At 44.7% G+C, this 16,268-nt stretch overlaps 1 protein-coding gene and 1 long non-coding RNA gene across 6 annotated transcripts in view; one reads left to right on the top strand and one right to left on the bottom strand.

The window, feature by feature from the left end:
- Positions 1-316: 316 nt before the first annotated feature.
- Positions 317-16,268, bottom strand: part of SHROOM3 (shroom family member 3) — a 122,719-nt gene continuing 106,767 nt past the window's right edge. For all 3 annotated transcript variants that reach the window (XM_068542800.1, XM_068542799.1, XM_068542798.1), the window contains exons 9-10: positions 5,058-5,330; positions 317-960 (exon numbers count right to left, since the gene is read on the bottom strand). In XM_068542800.1, coding sequence (XP_068398901.1) covers positions 592-960; positions 5,058-5,330 — 642 coding nt within the window. In that variant the 3' untranslated portion in view covers positions 317-591. The remainder of the gene's footprint in view (positions 961-5,057; positions 5,331-16,268) is intronic.
- LOC137764101 (uncharacterized) lies at positions 13,024-15,940 on the top strand. Of its 3 annotated transcripts, none has more exons than XR_011073912.1 (3): positions 13,024-13,302; positions 13,473-13,726; positions 13,838-15,940. It is a non-coding gene; the product is annotated as an uncharacterized lncRNA (long non-coding RNA). The 3 variants fall into 3 exon arrangements; XR_011073914.1 differs by having other exon boundaries at positions 13,568-13,726; XR_011073913.1 differs by lacking the exon at positions 13,473-13,726.

Here is a 16,268-nt window from a genome sequence, read left to right on the forward strand (position 1 = left end):
TCACAAAATACAAAGCTCAAATGTAACCGTCTACGTCCACCACAAAACAGAATCAAGTAAGTGGTTAGCACACAAACAATGATCTTTTTCATTTTTAAAAATATAAATAACAACGTTCAAGGTTTGACAGTTTTCTCCTGTGTGTGTGTGTTTCTCTTTAAGGCTTTATGTTGCAGACCCTTAAGCACACGTACCTGTCGTCAGGATGCACCGCCCACAAGCAGGGAAGGCCACCGTGGGTACATTCCTGAGGGTGACACGCACTTATCCATGCTGCCTCAGCCTGTGGAAAACTAAACGATCAGACACCCTCCGATCAGTTCGCACAGTTTCATTAATTTTCTTTCTACTACGAAGTAACAACAGAAAGGGGTAAGTAAGTTCCCAGCAGCATTCAAGCTCTCAGAAGATCAATCATGAAGGGCGAGAAGGAAAAGACAGGCTTTTTCCTGGATGGAATTTTTTTTCCTTTTATCCAGAAAAACCCCCCATAACCCATAGAGTTTAAAGGCTGGCTTGTACTGAAACATTTTTCAGATTACATAGTGTTGAGAGAAGGGGTGGTCTTTTCGTTGGGTCCTGAAGAAGAGGTTAAAGTGGAAAGGTTACTGTCGGAAAGATACCACTGACGGTCCACCCTCCCACAGCAGTCAGGTCGCCGGCGAGGCCTGGGGGCAGAGCCAGGGCCCCTGCCTTGGGCACGAAGTCCGAGGGAAGGCTCTCCAGCAGACACTTGACCTGCTCCTGGCCCAGCTTGATCTTGTCGTCCAGCTCCCGCTGTTCGATGAGGAGTGTCGACTTCATTTTCACAAAATGCTGGTAATCCTGCAGTTGCTCCTCGGAAAGGTAATGGGCCAGGATGTCCAGCACCACGCGCTGCCTCCGGTCCACGTTCTCCTTGAGCTCCCGGGCGTCCTCGTGCTGCGCGGCCAGGACCTTCCTCTTCTCGTTGAGAGAGCTCTGCCAGGGCGAAACAAGCAGATCAGCAAAGGGCCAGCGGAACGGGGAAGAGAACCGACCTGCCCGCAGAGAGACCTTTTTCAGGACGGTGCGGTGTCTAAGTTTCTATTCTGATTGTCGCTCTAAAGTAAGGAGACTCAGTTGTTTGAAAATCAGTTTATTACCCTTATGTTGCAGATATATGGTTCTCTAACTTATAGAGTCATGTGGCAGCTTTAATTTGAGAGATTATATTAAAATTGGCTGGGGTAATGGCTTTACTTTAAGGCTTTGAGACTTAAAAGAACAATCAGGATTCCACTTATATGATGTCCTTAGAAGTCTACAGTCATAGAGACACGAAGTAGAATGGTGGTTGCTAGGCCCTGGGGGAGGGGAGAGAGGAGGGGGAGTTGTTGTTTCAGTGGGTATAGTTTCAGTTTCGCAAGATGAGAAAGTTCTGGAGATCTGTTGCACAACAATGTTAATATAGTTAATACTACTGAACTGTACAGCTAAAAATGGTTACAATGGCAAATTTTATATGTAGTTTACCACAGTTAAAAAATTGAAGGGGGAAAAAGCCAGTCATCAAGGTACCCTGAGTGTTTACAAGTGTTTCCATTTTATAGTGGTTCTCAAAGTGGGCACCAGCAGCATCTCCCGGGAATTTGTTAGAAATGCAAAATTTCAGGCCCCCTTCCACCTACTGAGTCAAAAGCTCTGGAGGTGTGGGGCTCAGAGGTCTGTGGTTGAAGGAGCCTTTCGGGCGATTCTTTGCAGTTAAAAGTTTGAGAACCTCTGCTCCAATCCACAATCAACAATGGGAACATCATATTTACCATCTCCGAAAAAATCAGTTTCCATTTTTCAGGCCTCTGAATCTAACATGAGAGAAATTCTATTTGACAATGATGGCGATTTCATATTCTGAGAGTTTCTTATACAGACCCAACGGTAAGACAGCATATTATCTTTAGACTTTATAAAAGTCTTTAATGTGGCCTTTTACTCAACATGCTGACATATAACGTCATTAAAATTTTTTAAAAATTTTATATTTAAGCAGACTCTTCAGGCTAAAGTGACTGAGAAACTTTAAAGTGGAAATTAATCAAGAAATAAGAATATTTAAATATATATCTCAACACAGATTATCTTATGTAGGGTTATGAAAGGCTCATGGGTCTCTGCCCTAAACTCCCCTTGAACCGGCCTGTCAGATCTTACCTAATAACGCCTAGAGGAAAAGTGCAAAGTTAATAGGTTAATCTTACAAATATCTCCATTTTTCACAGGCTTCCTTCCCCTAATCAGAAAAACACACCTAAAAAAGAAACCCTTAGGGACTGAAGTTGCAATGAAGACATGTTTCAAAATACTGGGAAATAAGTTAAAAAGTGAGAACCTCTTCTTCACCTTTAAAAAATTATGAAATATTTTAAACATCAGTATTGTATAGAGAATGGTATAATATCTGTGTACCCATCATTAACAGTACCAAATCTTAGCTTGAACATTTTTCATATCTGCTTCAGTTTAAAAACAAAATATTCAGTTGAAGCGTTATATATAGTTCTCCTGATCCCCATCTTCCCCCTCCTCCCCTCACTGGTAACTACAATCCTGAATCTGGCATTTATTGAACCATTTATTCTTCCTTTCCTTATTCCTATTTATACTTCTATTTAACAAAGACTAATAATTATAAAAACTAATACAGATGTATCTTGCAGGTGAGCAAGCACTTATCTGTACTTGAGAGTGTGTACGTGCATTTAAGTATTGAGTTGTTCCAGAATTGAATTCAACTTCTCTTCCCGTAAGAATTGCTCCAGTATTGCTTATCTCAGATACCTGTGGCATCCACCCAAGCAACCGAACAGGAAACTTGGAATTACCTTCTGTTCTATCCTTCCCCTCATCTAACACGCCCTGCGAATTCAAACTCATTCTCTAAGTCACTCCCTATTCTCTATCTCCATGACAATGGCCCAAATTAACAGCCTAAACCCATCTTGCTAGACCATTACAATAAACCTCCCAACTGTAACATCATTCTCACCCCTCCCCAGGCTGATTATGTCATGAAATTCGTTCATGGCTCTCCAGGCCTACAGGCTAAAGTCTAAAGTACGACCCGTAGGTCTTTGTGATTATCTTCTGCACCGGATACTGTTTACCCCTTCAGATCCACTCTCCTCTGCCCTGCTCTATGTCTAGGGAAGCTGCACCCTGCTGGCTGCTAGTTTTGGCCAGTGGCAGTCACGGGCAGGAGACTGGAAGCCGGGAGGGAGAAGAAATTGAGGCCTTTATCCCTGGCGCCCTCCTTGCCAGGGGGTGATGGCTACCACCTCTCACCCAGGCCTCAGTGCTGCAGGTCAGCTACAGCTAGAGTTCCGATAAGGGCCCCTTCCTCCTGCTGCTCCAGGTCCAGAGGCAGTGATGGCTTCCCCACTGATGCTAGCCCTGGGGGGACAGTGGCTTCATTATCCCTTGTTGGTCTCCCTTAAAAACAAGTGAATCAAGGAAGCACTCTGCTCTAGACATACCAACCACATGTAAATCAGTTCTTAAAACACGCCATGGTCTGTCTGTCCATAACATTCCTTCTAAATGGTAAAGCCCTTTCCCTCTTAGTCCACCTGGAATTAAGAAAGTCCCCTACACTCCATTCAAGCGGCACTTGTGTGAAGTCCTCCCTGACCACACACCACACCACACACCACACCACACCACACCACACCACACCACACCACACACCACACACCACACACCACACACCACACCGCATGGGAGGTGCTCTCACGGCTCTGAGTTTATCGCCGTGCTGCAGCATACTAAATACAATCGCCGCTTCTACTCTGTTTACACTGGTTTTCCTCACTAACTGCTGAATTCCTTGAAGGCGCGCCTGTTTTGAGGCAGTGTTCAGCCCTAGCACGCGGGGCACCTGGCATTTGACAGGTTCTTGTTAGCTGCTTGCTGGATGAAAGGAAGGTGGAAAGGACAACACTTTTGAGGCAAACACAGTCAGACGGTTTCTAGGTGAGGAAGTGAAGGCCCAGAACATTTCCACGAGGAGGGCACTCGCCGGGAGAGGGGCTGCAGAAAGTTCCTGCATGCTGAGTCACATTCCTAAATGCTTACCGCCTAGACTTCTTTCAATCCTTTAAAAATCTATTTGACAGGAGACATCTTTCCTTTTAATGCAGTGCATTCGGAGAAATAATTGGGAAATCCCTGACAGCACTGAAAGAGAGAGCTGTAGATAGAAGGAGCCAGAAAGCAAAGGAACCCCTTGATGGCTGGAGCACTCATCACCTCGGCATATATATGAAAAATAGCTGCGTTTATCACCTGACCTCCCTTGGTAAGTTTGTTCCATGAGGGTGGGGATCTGACTGCTTTGTTCACAGAGTATCCTAAGTGCCTAGATCAGAAAGTGGCAGGTACCGGATACTCAGTAAATATTTGCTGTACAGATGAGCAAATGAAGAATGCTCTGTAGCTCTGGAGTTAAGTTCAGGGAGGTGAATAACACTTGGGGGCTGCAGCAGGGCTCCTCCCGTCCTGGCTCTGTTGCCTACTGGCCTGTTGTGAGGATTCTGTGAGACTGCACCTACAGTGTGTAAGCCCACAGCGCCTGACCCGGAGGGAGGACTTAGATTCTATCTGGTATCGCCACCGCTGTCACTACCAGTTATTCCAGTAAGGGGTGCCATGGACACAGCGGGTGCGTCCTCACCAAGTGCCCGTGGCCCCTCGCCTGCAGATTCCCGGGAGCCCGAGCTCACGTTCCTGTGCCCTCTCCTCATCCCCAACAGTTTTGTCGTCCTTCTCCCCTTTTTTAATGTCCACCCCCATCATGCTTTTACCTTTCCTTTTTCTGGGATAAAAAGGAAGGAAAGAAACCCTGGCACCCACATTTTTAACTTTCCTAAGTACCCCTGAGGCTGAGGGGTCAGCATGACATCTTGGCGTGGAAGATCCTTCTCCTCTCTCCCTCCCCGGGAGAGATGGTGATCGTCTCTAGAAAGGCTCCTGTCAAATCATACTTCTCTGGGTACATGGGCTCAGGCAGGAAAATTATTGAGCGGAATTGCTAGGCGGCCTACCCTTTCCTCGTTACTGGCGTCTTCACCAAGGCCGCTGAGGACGTTCTCCACGCGGGCCAGGCGCCCCGAGAGGGACAGCAGCAGGTTCACCACCTTGTCCAAGTCCCCGATGAACATCTTGTACTTGTCGATCTCATTGGGCTTGCAGAGCTCACTGATCCAGGCCTCTACCTCTTCCCCCAGGGCGTTATTGAGCTTGATGTCCATCAGCAGGCTCCCCTTGGCTTCCTGGAGGGTCTCAAGCTTGTGGGTGAGGCTTCCAATCAACTCCGCCTGGAACGAGAGAGGAGACGCACAGCAAAATTTAGCCAGCTGAGCGGTCAGTGGGGGCAGGATCCACTTCTCCCAGCTGCATCCTTTCTGTCTTGTCTTCGAGGCTCAGCTGGAGGCCCCCCTCCACTCTGCACGGACTGCCCCCAACGTAAGGCCACAATCTTCCTTCCTTTCCCTGAATGTCTACAACTGCCTTCTCTGAATCTGTTCAGTCCTCACAGGCCAATGCGTGATTACACATTGCCTCGGAATGTTTTCCAGTTGTGTCGTGCTGTGTACAGCGCTCTCTTCCCAACTGGTTTGTTAACTACTCACTTTTAAAAGTCTTTTCAATATGTGTTCTCATTTGATCCTCACAACAATACCATAGGCAGGCAGGGTAAATATTCTTGTTTAACAAGTGGAGCAGCCGAGGGTCAAAGGAATTAGGGAATTGCCTAAGATCACAGAGCTGAGTTGAGTATTAATCACAGATACCATTCGTGGAGGAATTACCATGAGCCAAACACTGCGATAAAGTCCATGGATTATCTCACCTGGTCTTCCCAACTGTCTTGTAGTAGAGATACTACTTTAGCTGCATAGTGCGCTAGCTGAGGGAACTTCAACTTAGGGAGGTGAAGCGAGGCTAAGACACCTACACTGGCGGGTGGGGCTGCCGTGAACTCAAGGCAGCCTGACTTCGGGGCTACCCTTGTACAACCATTGTAAATATTCATGAGACCTTTATTCAGAATTCAGTCCCTTGTTCTGTCCTGCACCCACTGTCTCCAGTGAGCAGGGCTATGTAATCTGCCACCTTACTTACAAATTTCCATACTATGAAACAGGATTACACAAATACCCAGTATGCTTAACTGAAGGAATGAAGTAAAGGTCTTGATGGTTTCAACTTTGACTTCATTTATATGAAGTGTCTACTCTTACTTTGTTGCAAGAGAAATTAGACTCCATGGCTCTTTAGTCATTTTTCTCTTCGCCTGAGGTAGCCATATGGAAAAAGAACATCTTCTTTTTTTGGTTAAAACCTACTTCTTTACCACTAACAAGGTTCCAGCTCAAAATTTACATGTATGTATATATATGTGTGTGTGTGTGTGTGTGTATGTATACATAAACCCAAGCTGTGTGAATTCAGTTGGAAGAAAACAAAGGATCACAATTTCTACGTTAGAGTAAATCTTCATTTTAAAGGAAGAAAAAAAGGGAAAAAAATATTTTTGAATAACCAAATTGAAGGGTACTGACAACTTTGTGTACTGTTTCTTCAACATGAGCACCAGAGAATACAATAATCACAATGATAAGGAAAATATTTATTTCTCCACCATCTGCCCATCTTGGAGCTGGACTACCAGAGGTACTTCAACTAAGTAAGGTTCACAATGTCCTTGAAATGTTCAAGTTCTGGCTTTAATGGTGACATCTTACTGTGTTCTCAACTCGCCTAATCCCAGAGACTGAAGAGGGCTTAAAACATTCCCATCTGCTGCACCAACTCATTACGGGTTATAATCTTTGGCTTTCTACAAGCAGTTAAGACAAAGTGGATACAAAAGACAATTTTAGTAGTGGAAAAAAACCAATGTACAGTATATATTATTCCTTAACTGAAGAGTCTGAGCTCAGAAGAATGCAGGTGGGAGAGAATATTGTCTAATTTTCCTTACACTCCCCTGGAAAACTCATCATTTTCTAAAAAACAATTCTGGCTGGCAGCTATGGTATTTGCCTGCAAGATAACCTGCTAGATACCTCCAGGAAAATGCCCAGCGGGGGTGACGATCTTGCACTGTGCTCTCTGTTCCTATGAAGAGAATGGCAGGGATACTGGAATGGAGAGAAGGAGGGAAAATAAATACTACCTGCTGTTACATCTCCCACTATCCCTGCTGGACAGGGTTCCACAAGTCAAATGTCACCATTCCTGTCTTTCAGATAGACGATGAGAGAGACTGACATCTACATGAAGTCAGCCCAGGAGTTTTTAAGCCTCGTAGCTTGCATTTCCTAGGCTTGCCACTCTGAATGTTACCGGAGGGTACTTTCTTATAGAAAACCAGGTTATGCCAAATCCAAGAGCTAGTTAACTAAGCAACAACATTCTTATCACTTCAACCTCAGGAAAAGGCCTTCTGCTTATTCCAGCGTTTTGGGATCCATTTCAACCTCACATCTTGAGAAGTACACTTTCTACAAAAGGCTTTTAAAAAAAACCAAAGAGTAGAAAGAAAAGAAGGGAACAGCTTCATGTTTTCCATTATTCCTATACATATGACTTCTTTTGAAACTAATATTGTCTCATTTCTGGAAGGAATTCCATTCTAAAAATCCTCATTATGCCTCTCAGTAGCTGGCATTTTAAGGAATCGATGTGATGATTTTTAATTTGCAAATGAGCATAAACCAGTGAGGATAAGTCTGTCCTCACATGGGGTGAGTGGTGAAGAGAGGGGAGAACGCTTCCTCTGAGTTTCCACTGAACTCGGTGCACTAACTTTCTCAGGCTCCTTCAATCTAAGTAGGGTTCATAATGTCCTTGACGTGTCCAAGTCCTGGCTTTAATTAAAGGTTATGGGTCAGCAGTGCTGGAAAGGCAGCCACCAAGCGAGCAGGGTTTGATGGGTAAGGACGGGTCAAAGAATTTGACACAGCTGAACAGCCATCAGGTTCAGAGTCTAGCCCATTCAGTCCTTCCTCTGCAGACCCTGTTTTTGGTTTTTTTTTGTTTTAATTTTATTGGCGTATAGTGGATTTACAGTGGTGTGTTAGTTTCAGGTATACAGCGAAGTATTTCAGTTATACATATATTCATTCTTTTTTAGATTCTTTTCTCATATAGTTTATCACAGAATATTGAGATTTCCCTGTGCTATACCAGTAGGTCCTTGTTGCTTATCTATTTTATATATAGTACTGTGTATATGTTAATCCCAAGTTCCTGATTTATCCCTTCCCCCCCCCCACTCCTTTTCCCCTTTGGTCACGATAAGTTTGTTCTCAATATGTCAGTTTGTTTCTGTTCTGTAAATAAGTTCATTTGTCTCATTTTTTAAAAATTAGATTTCACATATGAGTGATATCATATGATATTTGTCTTTCTCTGTCTGACTTACTTCACTTAGTATGATAATCTCTAGGTCCATCCATGTTGCTGCAAATGGCATTATTTCGTTCCAGTCTATGTCTTTTGGTTGGAACATCTAATCCATTTACATTTAAGGTAATTATCGACATGTATGTTCTTATTGCCATTTTGTTAATTGTTTTGGATTTGTTTTTGAAGATCTTTTTTCTTCCCTTCCTCTTCTGTTCTCTCCTCTTGTGATTTGATGTCTATCTTTAGTGTTGTGTTTGGATTGCTTTTCTTTTCTGTGTGCGTATCTACTGTAGATTTTTGCTTTGTGGTTCCCATGAGGTTTTGATATAGCAGTCTATATATGTGCAAGATTGTTTTAAGTTGCTGGTCTTTTAATTTGAAATGCATTTCCAATATCCTGCATTTGTACTCTCCTCACGATTGCTGGTTTTGATATCATATTTGTGTGTGGATGATTTCCTACCCTTATGTTTGCCTTTACATACAGTGAGCTTTCCCATTCATAATTTTCTTGATTCTAGTTGTGGTCTTTTCTTTACTGCCTAGAGAAGTTCCTTTAGGATTTGTTGTAAAGCTGGTTTGGTGGTACCAAATTCTCTAAGAATTCTCTTAGCTTTTGCTTGTCTGTAAAGCTTTTGATTTCTCCATCAAATCTGAATGAGAGCCTTGCTGGGTCAAGTATTTTTGGTTGTAAGGTTATTCCCTTTCGTCACTTTAAATATATCATGCCACTCCTTTCTGGCCTGCAGCTTCTGCTGAAAAATCAGCTGATAATGTTATGGGGAGTACCCTGTATGTTATTTGTTGCTTTTAATATTTTTTCCTTTGTCTTTAATTATTGTCAGTTTGATTAATATGTGTCTCAGCATGTCCCTCTTTGCATTTATATCTTGTATGGGACTCTCTGCTCTTCCTGGACTTGAGTGTTTCCTTTCTCATGTTAGGGAAGTTTTCAGCTATAATCTCTTCAAATATTTTCTTAGGCCCTTTCTCTCTTCTCCTTCTGGGACCCAAATAATGCAAATGTTGGTTTGTTTAATGTTGTCCCAGATGTCTCTGAGGCTGTCCTCATTTCTTTTCTTTTTTCTTTATTCTCTTCAGCCGCAGTGATTTCCACCATTCTGTTTTTCAGCACACTTATTCATTCTTCTGCCTCAATTATTCCGCTATTGATTCTATTTGGTGTATTCTTCATTCCAGTTATTGTATTGTTCATCTCTGTTTCTTTGTTCTTTAAATCTTCTAGCTCTTTGTTAAACATCTCTTGTATCGTCTTCATCTGTGCCTCCATTCTTTTTCTGAAATCTTGAATCATCTTTGATATCATTACTCTAAATTCTTTTTCAGGTAGGTTGCCTATCTCCACTTTATTTAGTTGTTCTTGTGGGTTTTTATCTTGTTCCCTTGTCTGGAACATTTCTCTGCCATCTCATTTTGTCTAATTTTCTGTATTTGTGGTCTCCTTCCTGCTGGCTGCAGGATCATAACTCCTCTTGCTTCTGGTGTCTGCTCTCTAGTGGGTGAGGTTGGTCCTGGGGCTTGTGCAGGCTTCCTGGTGGGAGGGACTGGTGCCTGCCCACTGGTGGGTGGAGCTGGGTCTTGTTCCCCTGGTGGTCAGGGCCATGTCAAGGGGTGTTTAGAGGTGGCTGTGAGCTCAGTACACCTTTAGGCAGCCTGTCTGCTGGTGGATGGGGCTGTGTTCCTATCCTGCTGCTTGTTTGGCCTGAGGCGTTCCAGCACTGGAGGCTGTAGACTGTTGGGTAGCACCAGGTCTTGATGCCAAAATGGCGACCTCCCAGAGAGCTCAGGCTGATCAATGTTCTCTGGGACCTCTGCCACCAGTGTCCTTGCTGCCCCCAGTGAGCCACAGCTGACCCCTGCCACCCAGGAGACCCTCTAAGACTCGTAGGTAGGTCCAGCCCAGGCTCCTATGGAGTTACCGCTTTGTTTTGTGTCCCAGTGTACGTGAAACCTTATGTGCACCCTCCAAGTGTGGAGTCTCTGTTTCCCCCAGTCTTGTGGAGCTCCTGCACACGAGCCCTGCTGGCCTTCAAAGCCAAATGCTCTGGGGGTTCCTCCTCCCGAGGCCAGACCCTCAGGCTGGGGAGCCTGACGTGGGGCTCAGGACTCTCACTCTTATGTGAGAACCTCTGCAATATAATTATTTTCCAGTTTGTGGGTCCCCCATCTGGTGGGTATACGATTTGATTATGTCGCGAAAGCGCCCCTCCTACCATCTTGTTGTGGCTTCTTCTTTGTCTTTGAATGTAAAATATCTTTTTTTGTAGGTTCCAGTCTTCTTCGTCGATGGCTGTTCAGCAGTTAGCTGTGATTTTGGTGTTTTCGTGAGAGGAGGTGAGCTCATCCTTCTACTCTGCCATCTTTTTAAGAAATGAGGAGTCACTTTTAGTTTGGATGCTTACTGTCTCTTTCCTCAGCATGTGCTAGCCGTTATCCCCTTCATACGAGGTGTGCAGGTGCAGTGGCCCCTGTGCGCTCCCAGGACAGTGGGGTCAGCGCTTGGCGCCTGCTCTGTTTTGGTTTTCAAAGACATCAACAGTGGCAGAAGAACCGGAGCCTGTCTGTACAGGAGCTGATGTGTACTCTGGGCTTCAGGGGACAAGGAAGGACAGAATAAGATGAAAATGTCTAGGGGTGATACAGGGAGGCTTCTGTGGGAAGAACCAATATACATTTTGCGGCAGTCTGACTTCCGAAAGCTGTTGGCTGGGCTGTAAATGTCATACATCACAGCTCGGCATATCTGCTTATACCAGTATCACTGAGTGACACCAGTCACTCCTGGCTCAAAGGTTGTACATTTGGATGGTATTTGAATCTTTCAAATTGACCAAGCCCTTAAAATATGGAGATTTGGATTTTAAAATGTAGTTAAGAGGGATTTGAGTAACTGAAGGCAGCAAGGGAAAGTTTGCTGTATTAAATAGCCATTTCTATGCCAGGCAGATCTCTTCAAAAAAAAAAAACAAACAAAAAAAACCTACCAACTTACACCCATAGAATTCAATGGGGAGAGAGAAGAGGTGTTTCAATTTAAAAAAATAACTTATTAGTCTCTCAGGAGCTAATTAATTTGCAAAATCATTGATTGACATGTATCCACTTCTTATCTGGCAGAAAGTGTTAACTCACCCTGCGTGAGCTGCTACTTATAAGGGTTCTCTCTGTAAACATGGCTTAACAGATCCTCCCTCGCACCTCACCATCTGCATGCGTAAATCTTGCTGGGTCCTGTCCCACCTCCTCCCTGCTCCAGCACCAGCTCAAACACTGGACCAGGAGTCAGGAGACCCAGCTCTGACAGAAAACTCACAGTCAGGCCAGTCACCTGACCTTTTGCATCTGTTTTCTCATCCACTGCAAGGGCATCCTGATGCCTGCCTATAACTAATAGTAATGTTTAGTTACAGAGCTCTCTGTCTGTGCCAGGCACTACTTAGGTGTTTTCCTATTCGGTTACTACTCACAACAACCCGAAGAGACGGGTACCGTTATTATCCCCCTTTTACGGATGAGGAAAGGGAAGCGGATAGAGGTTCTGTCACTTGCCCAAAGCCCAGACAGCTAGAAAGCGGCAGCACCAGGCTTTAAATCCAGGTCCTCCGGCTGCAGGGTTCAGGCTTCTGATCGCTACGTTAAAACAGCTCAGAGGAATGTTGTGAGGCTCAGCTAAGATAAAGCGTGTGCAAGCACTCTGGAAAATATACAAGTATTGTACACATTCCAGTTGTTATTGTGTCGCGCTGTCGTTACGATTAGGCAACACCTGGAAGAACACACCAGCCATTTGGGTAGACGCCCCTAGGGGAACATACCCAACTCCCACCCCCCCCCACCCCCCACAACACTGCTTTGCGTTCTGCTTGGAGGACTTGTGCCGACAGGGTTGCCAATAACATCCTTACACACACAGCTGGCCTCGACGGATGGCCTGTCTTGATCTAAACAGAGTAATTCAGGACCCTCAGCCGCATGGCTGGGGTTTGGGGACAGAGAGGAGTTCAGGCTCCAGCTGGTAAAAACTGGGACTAGATAAAGACATTCAGCGTGAGGAGCCAGGCAGCAGCATGTGACTGTTTTCTTTAGCTGCATTTCACCCCATAGAGAAGTCAGGGGCAGTTTCTGTCCCGAGAAAACCTGCATCCCACGCTCTGTGACCTGATCAAAGCAGAAAGGCTGCAGGGGCCTGACTGCCCCTTCAGGTATTCTCTAGCACATTCTCTGTCAGGAGTGGTTCTCATTTCCTCTCGGGAAGGCTTGTGACCAGAAAGTTGTTCAGCCTCTTGGTTCTGGGTGACAGGAATCTCTGACACACAAGAAACGTTATTATATTTCTTTAAATTCAACAAAGCATCCTCCGCCCTCCCCGGATGACCTCCTTGTTTTTCCTGTGTCTGTTACCACAGTCACCTAGGCCAGGAACTCGGGAGCCAGCCCTCCTCCTCCCTCTCTTCCATGCTCCGTGTCCAATCTGCTACCGGATTCTGTCCCTTTTGCTTCCTTTTAAAACAAATTAAATCCATGTGTTTCTCACTGCGCCTACCGCACCTCCCTTAGGCCCGCCTCGTCACTTCCTGGCCCAGGCGGCTGTAACTCCCTCCCAACTACCCTCTCTTCCTCCCGTCTCGCTGCATGCACAGCTTCCCTAAATGTAAATCCACCGCATCTCCCTCCCCGCTGATAAACCCCGGGAGAGGGACTGACGGTGGCCAGATGGCGGGAGCCCACGCCAGCCTCTCTCCCCTCCTTCCTACAGCTAACACCCCTGGACCCTGAAGAGGGCTGTGCAAGGTTAGCTGCGGCAGTGCGCCGGGGAGGGGAGCCACGCCTGAAGTACGACCCAGAACAGGGGTGAGTTTCCTGCTTCTCCCCCTTTCATGTTCTGGTTCTTCCCTGGAAATAGCCTCAATGCTGAACTGCATAGAGGGTGTGGCAGCAAAAATGCTGCTTTCTGTGAGATAAAGCAGGTGGGGGAATCCTGTTTCTTCCTCTTCTCTCTTTTTTTTCCCCCCCTCTCCCAGCCCTGCCCCCCGAAGTGACTCTCCTTGCAGAGTGCACGGTGCAGTGGTGGCACAGGCACTTAAAACCCCGAGAGAAAACCCTTCTTTCTGTCCAGAGGAACTGGGACAATGACCCCACGGACCGAAGACTGTGAGGCAAATCCCCACTATTTTTCTCTTCCCGAGGATAGTCCCAGCCATGCGGAATGGCATGGCCGTGCAGGCTGCCGTGACACCACAAGAACTCGTTGTCCTATTTCTAGCCAGAGGCCCAGGTAAAGGGGCTGCTGGGAGCTGGGGGTGGGGGTGGGGGGGTCAGGTGCGAATACTGGAGAGGAGAGAGCAGGAAAAGGAGACCCCCTAATTCGGTGTCTGAACTGCCTTAGGTCCTGGCTCACCCTCAAGCTGCACGTGTGTGGGATAGACCCAAAGCAGCACGGCGAAGGCTTTGAGAACTGAACTGTGACAGAACAACTCACCCAAGTCCCAGGCTCAGCCCTGAAAGGTGCCTGTGTAGGACAGACACATATAAGACAGCAGAGGCTCTGAAAACTGAATTGACACTGGAACCAACAGCCAGAGGTGGGACAGAACTTGTAGCCTGAACCTAACTAGGCTGCCTGCTAAAACAAAACGAAAAATCAACATTCTTCAGAGGATTTTCACAGAACCCAGGACTTACACCATAACACTCAAAATGTTCAGGTACAATATTACCCAGCGTGAAAAGAACCAGTAAAATGTGAGCAACTCTCAGGGGAAGACAACCAACAGGTGCTAACCCTGAGATAACCCAAACGGGACGATCAAAGCCTTTAAAATAGCTTTTGTAGCTATGCTCCATGGTAGAAGTAAACAAACACTCTTGAAATGAATAGACAGACACTACAAAAAATGAACTGAATGGAAATTTTAGAACCGGAAACTATAATATTTGAAAAATTTAAAAAAATCACTCACTGGCAGAATAGAGGCAGGAAAGTCAGTGAAACTGAAGATGATAGATCAATAGAAATTATCCAATCTGAATGAACTGACAGAAAACATTAAAAACATGAACAGGACTTCCCTGGTGGCGCAGTGGTTAAGAATCCACCTGCCAATGCAGGGGACACGGGTTCCATCCCTTGTCCGGAAAGATCCCACATGCCACGGAGCAACTAAGCCTGTGCGCCACAACTACAGAGCCTGAGCTCTAGAGCTTGTGAGCCACAACTACTGAGCCCGCGCGCCTTAGAGCCCACATGCCACAACTACTGAAGACTGCGTGCTCTAGGGCCTGCGTGCCGCAACTGCTGAAGCCCACTCACCTAGAGGCCGTGCTCCACAACAAGAGGAGCCACCGCAATGAGAAGCCCGCGCACTGCAACGAAGAGTAGCCCCCGCTCGACGCAACTAGAGAAAGCCCGTGTGCAACAACAAAGACCCAAAGCAGCCAAAATAAATAAATAAATAATCAAAAATAAAAAAGCCTTAAAAAAAAAAATGAACAAAGTTTCAGAGGTTTGCAGGACAATATCAAAAGGTCTAACATTTGTGTCACTGGAGTCCCAAAAGAAGAGAAAGAGATGATTAGCACATAAAAAAATATTTGAAGACATACTGGCTGAAAACATCCTGAATTTAGTGAAAGACATAAGTTTACAGAATCAAGAAGCTTAGTCAACCCCAACAGGATAAATCAAAGAAAGTTACGCCCATACATATCATAACCAAACTGCTGAAAATCAAAGATAAAAAATTTGAAAGCAGCCAGAGAAAAGCAACACATTGCATATAGGAGGAACAAGTATTCAACGGCTGTGCGTTTCTCATCAGAAACCATGGAAGCAAGAAGAAATGGGACATTTTTAAAGTGCTAAAACAAAAAGAATAGTCAACCCCCCAGAATTCCATATCTAGTAAAAATTCTTTAGAAATGACAACAGAATATAGACATTCTTAGATGAAGGAAAACTAAAAGAATTTGTCACCAGCAGACAAATGCTTAAAAAAAGAAATGCTAAAGGAAGTTTTTCAGGCTGAAAAGAAGACAGACCAGAGGAAAACTTGAAACTTTAAGAATGAAGCAAGAGCAACAGAACTAGACAGCTGAGAACCATCTGGGTCACTAATGATCTCTTGGGGAAAGCCAGTTCTCAGGAATAACAGATTTTTTTTGCCTTTTGAAGTATTCCACTAAGTCTCTAAGCCAAAGCCTTTTGGCCTTCAGAATAGAGAATCATGAGATCTGGTTAAGCAGATTTTTGCCTAATAGATATGGCAGGGTTTAGCCAAAGAATTGAAAGCCCTGAGTATTAAACTGTCTTTAGATTTTATGTATGTCAGAAGTTCAGACAGTGATTGATTGTTTTATATTTTAAGTAATACTTACATTTACTTGGAATATTACAATTCATCATCTAGGATATATAAATAAAAAGTATATTAAAGTAGAACTGATTGGAAATGCTAGTTTCAAAATATTAATAAATCAGGATTCTAGTTTCCATTGACTCTTAGTGAGTTTCACGCGTAGAAATACATCTTAGGTTTACTAACTTTAAACATTAGGCAACAAATTATTACTTTGCAGAAGTTGGTGGAAGGCTACACTCTGCCTTAGAACCATCTTGACCAAGCATCATGTTTTAAAACCATCCTTAGGGGAAAAAAAAGCTTGTTATATATTGGGAAGAGAACTGCATTTTCAACTTCACGCTGAATATATTAATAGATGCCTTCAACAGCATCAATTAAAGCCTGCCTATTTTCTCTGTTTCCAGATCAGATATGTAAATGCAAGTGACACACAAATTCTATTACACGTTCATAAAC

This window comes from Eschrichtius robustus, chromosome 4 (genome assembly GCF_028021215.1).
Source record: "Eschrichtius robustus isolate mEscRob2 chromosome 4, mEscRob2.pri, whole genome shotgun sequence".
Classification (NCBI taxonomy): domain Eukaryota; kingdom Metazoa; phylum Chordata; class Mammalia; order Artiodactyla; family Eschrichtiidae; genus Eschrichtius; species Eschrichtius robustus.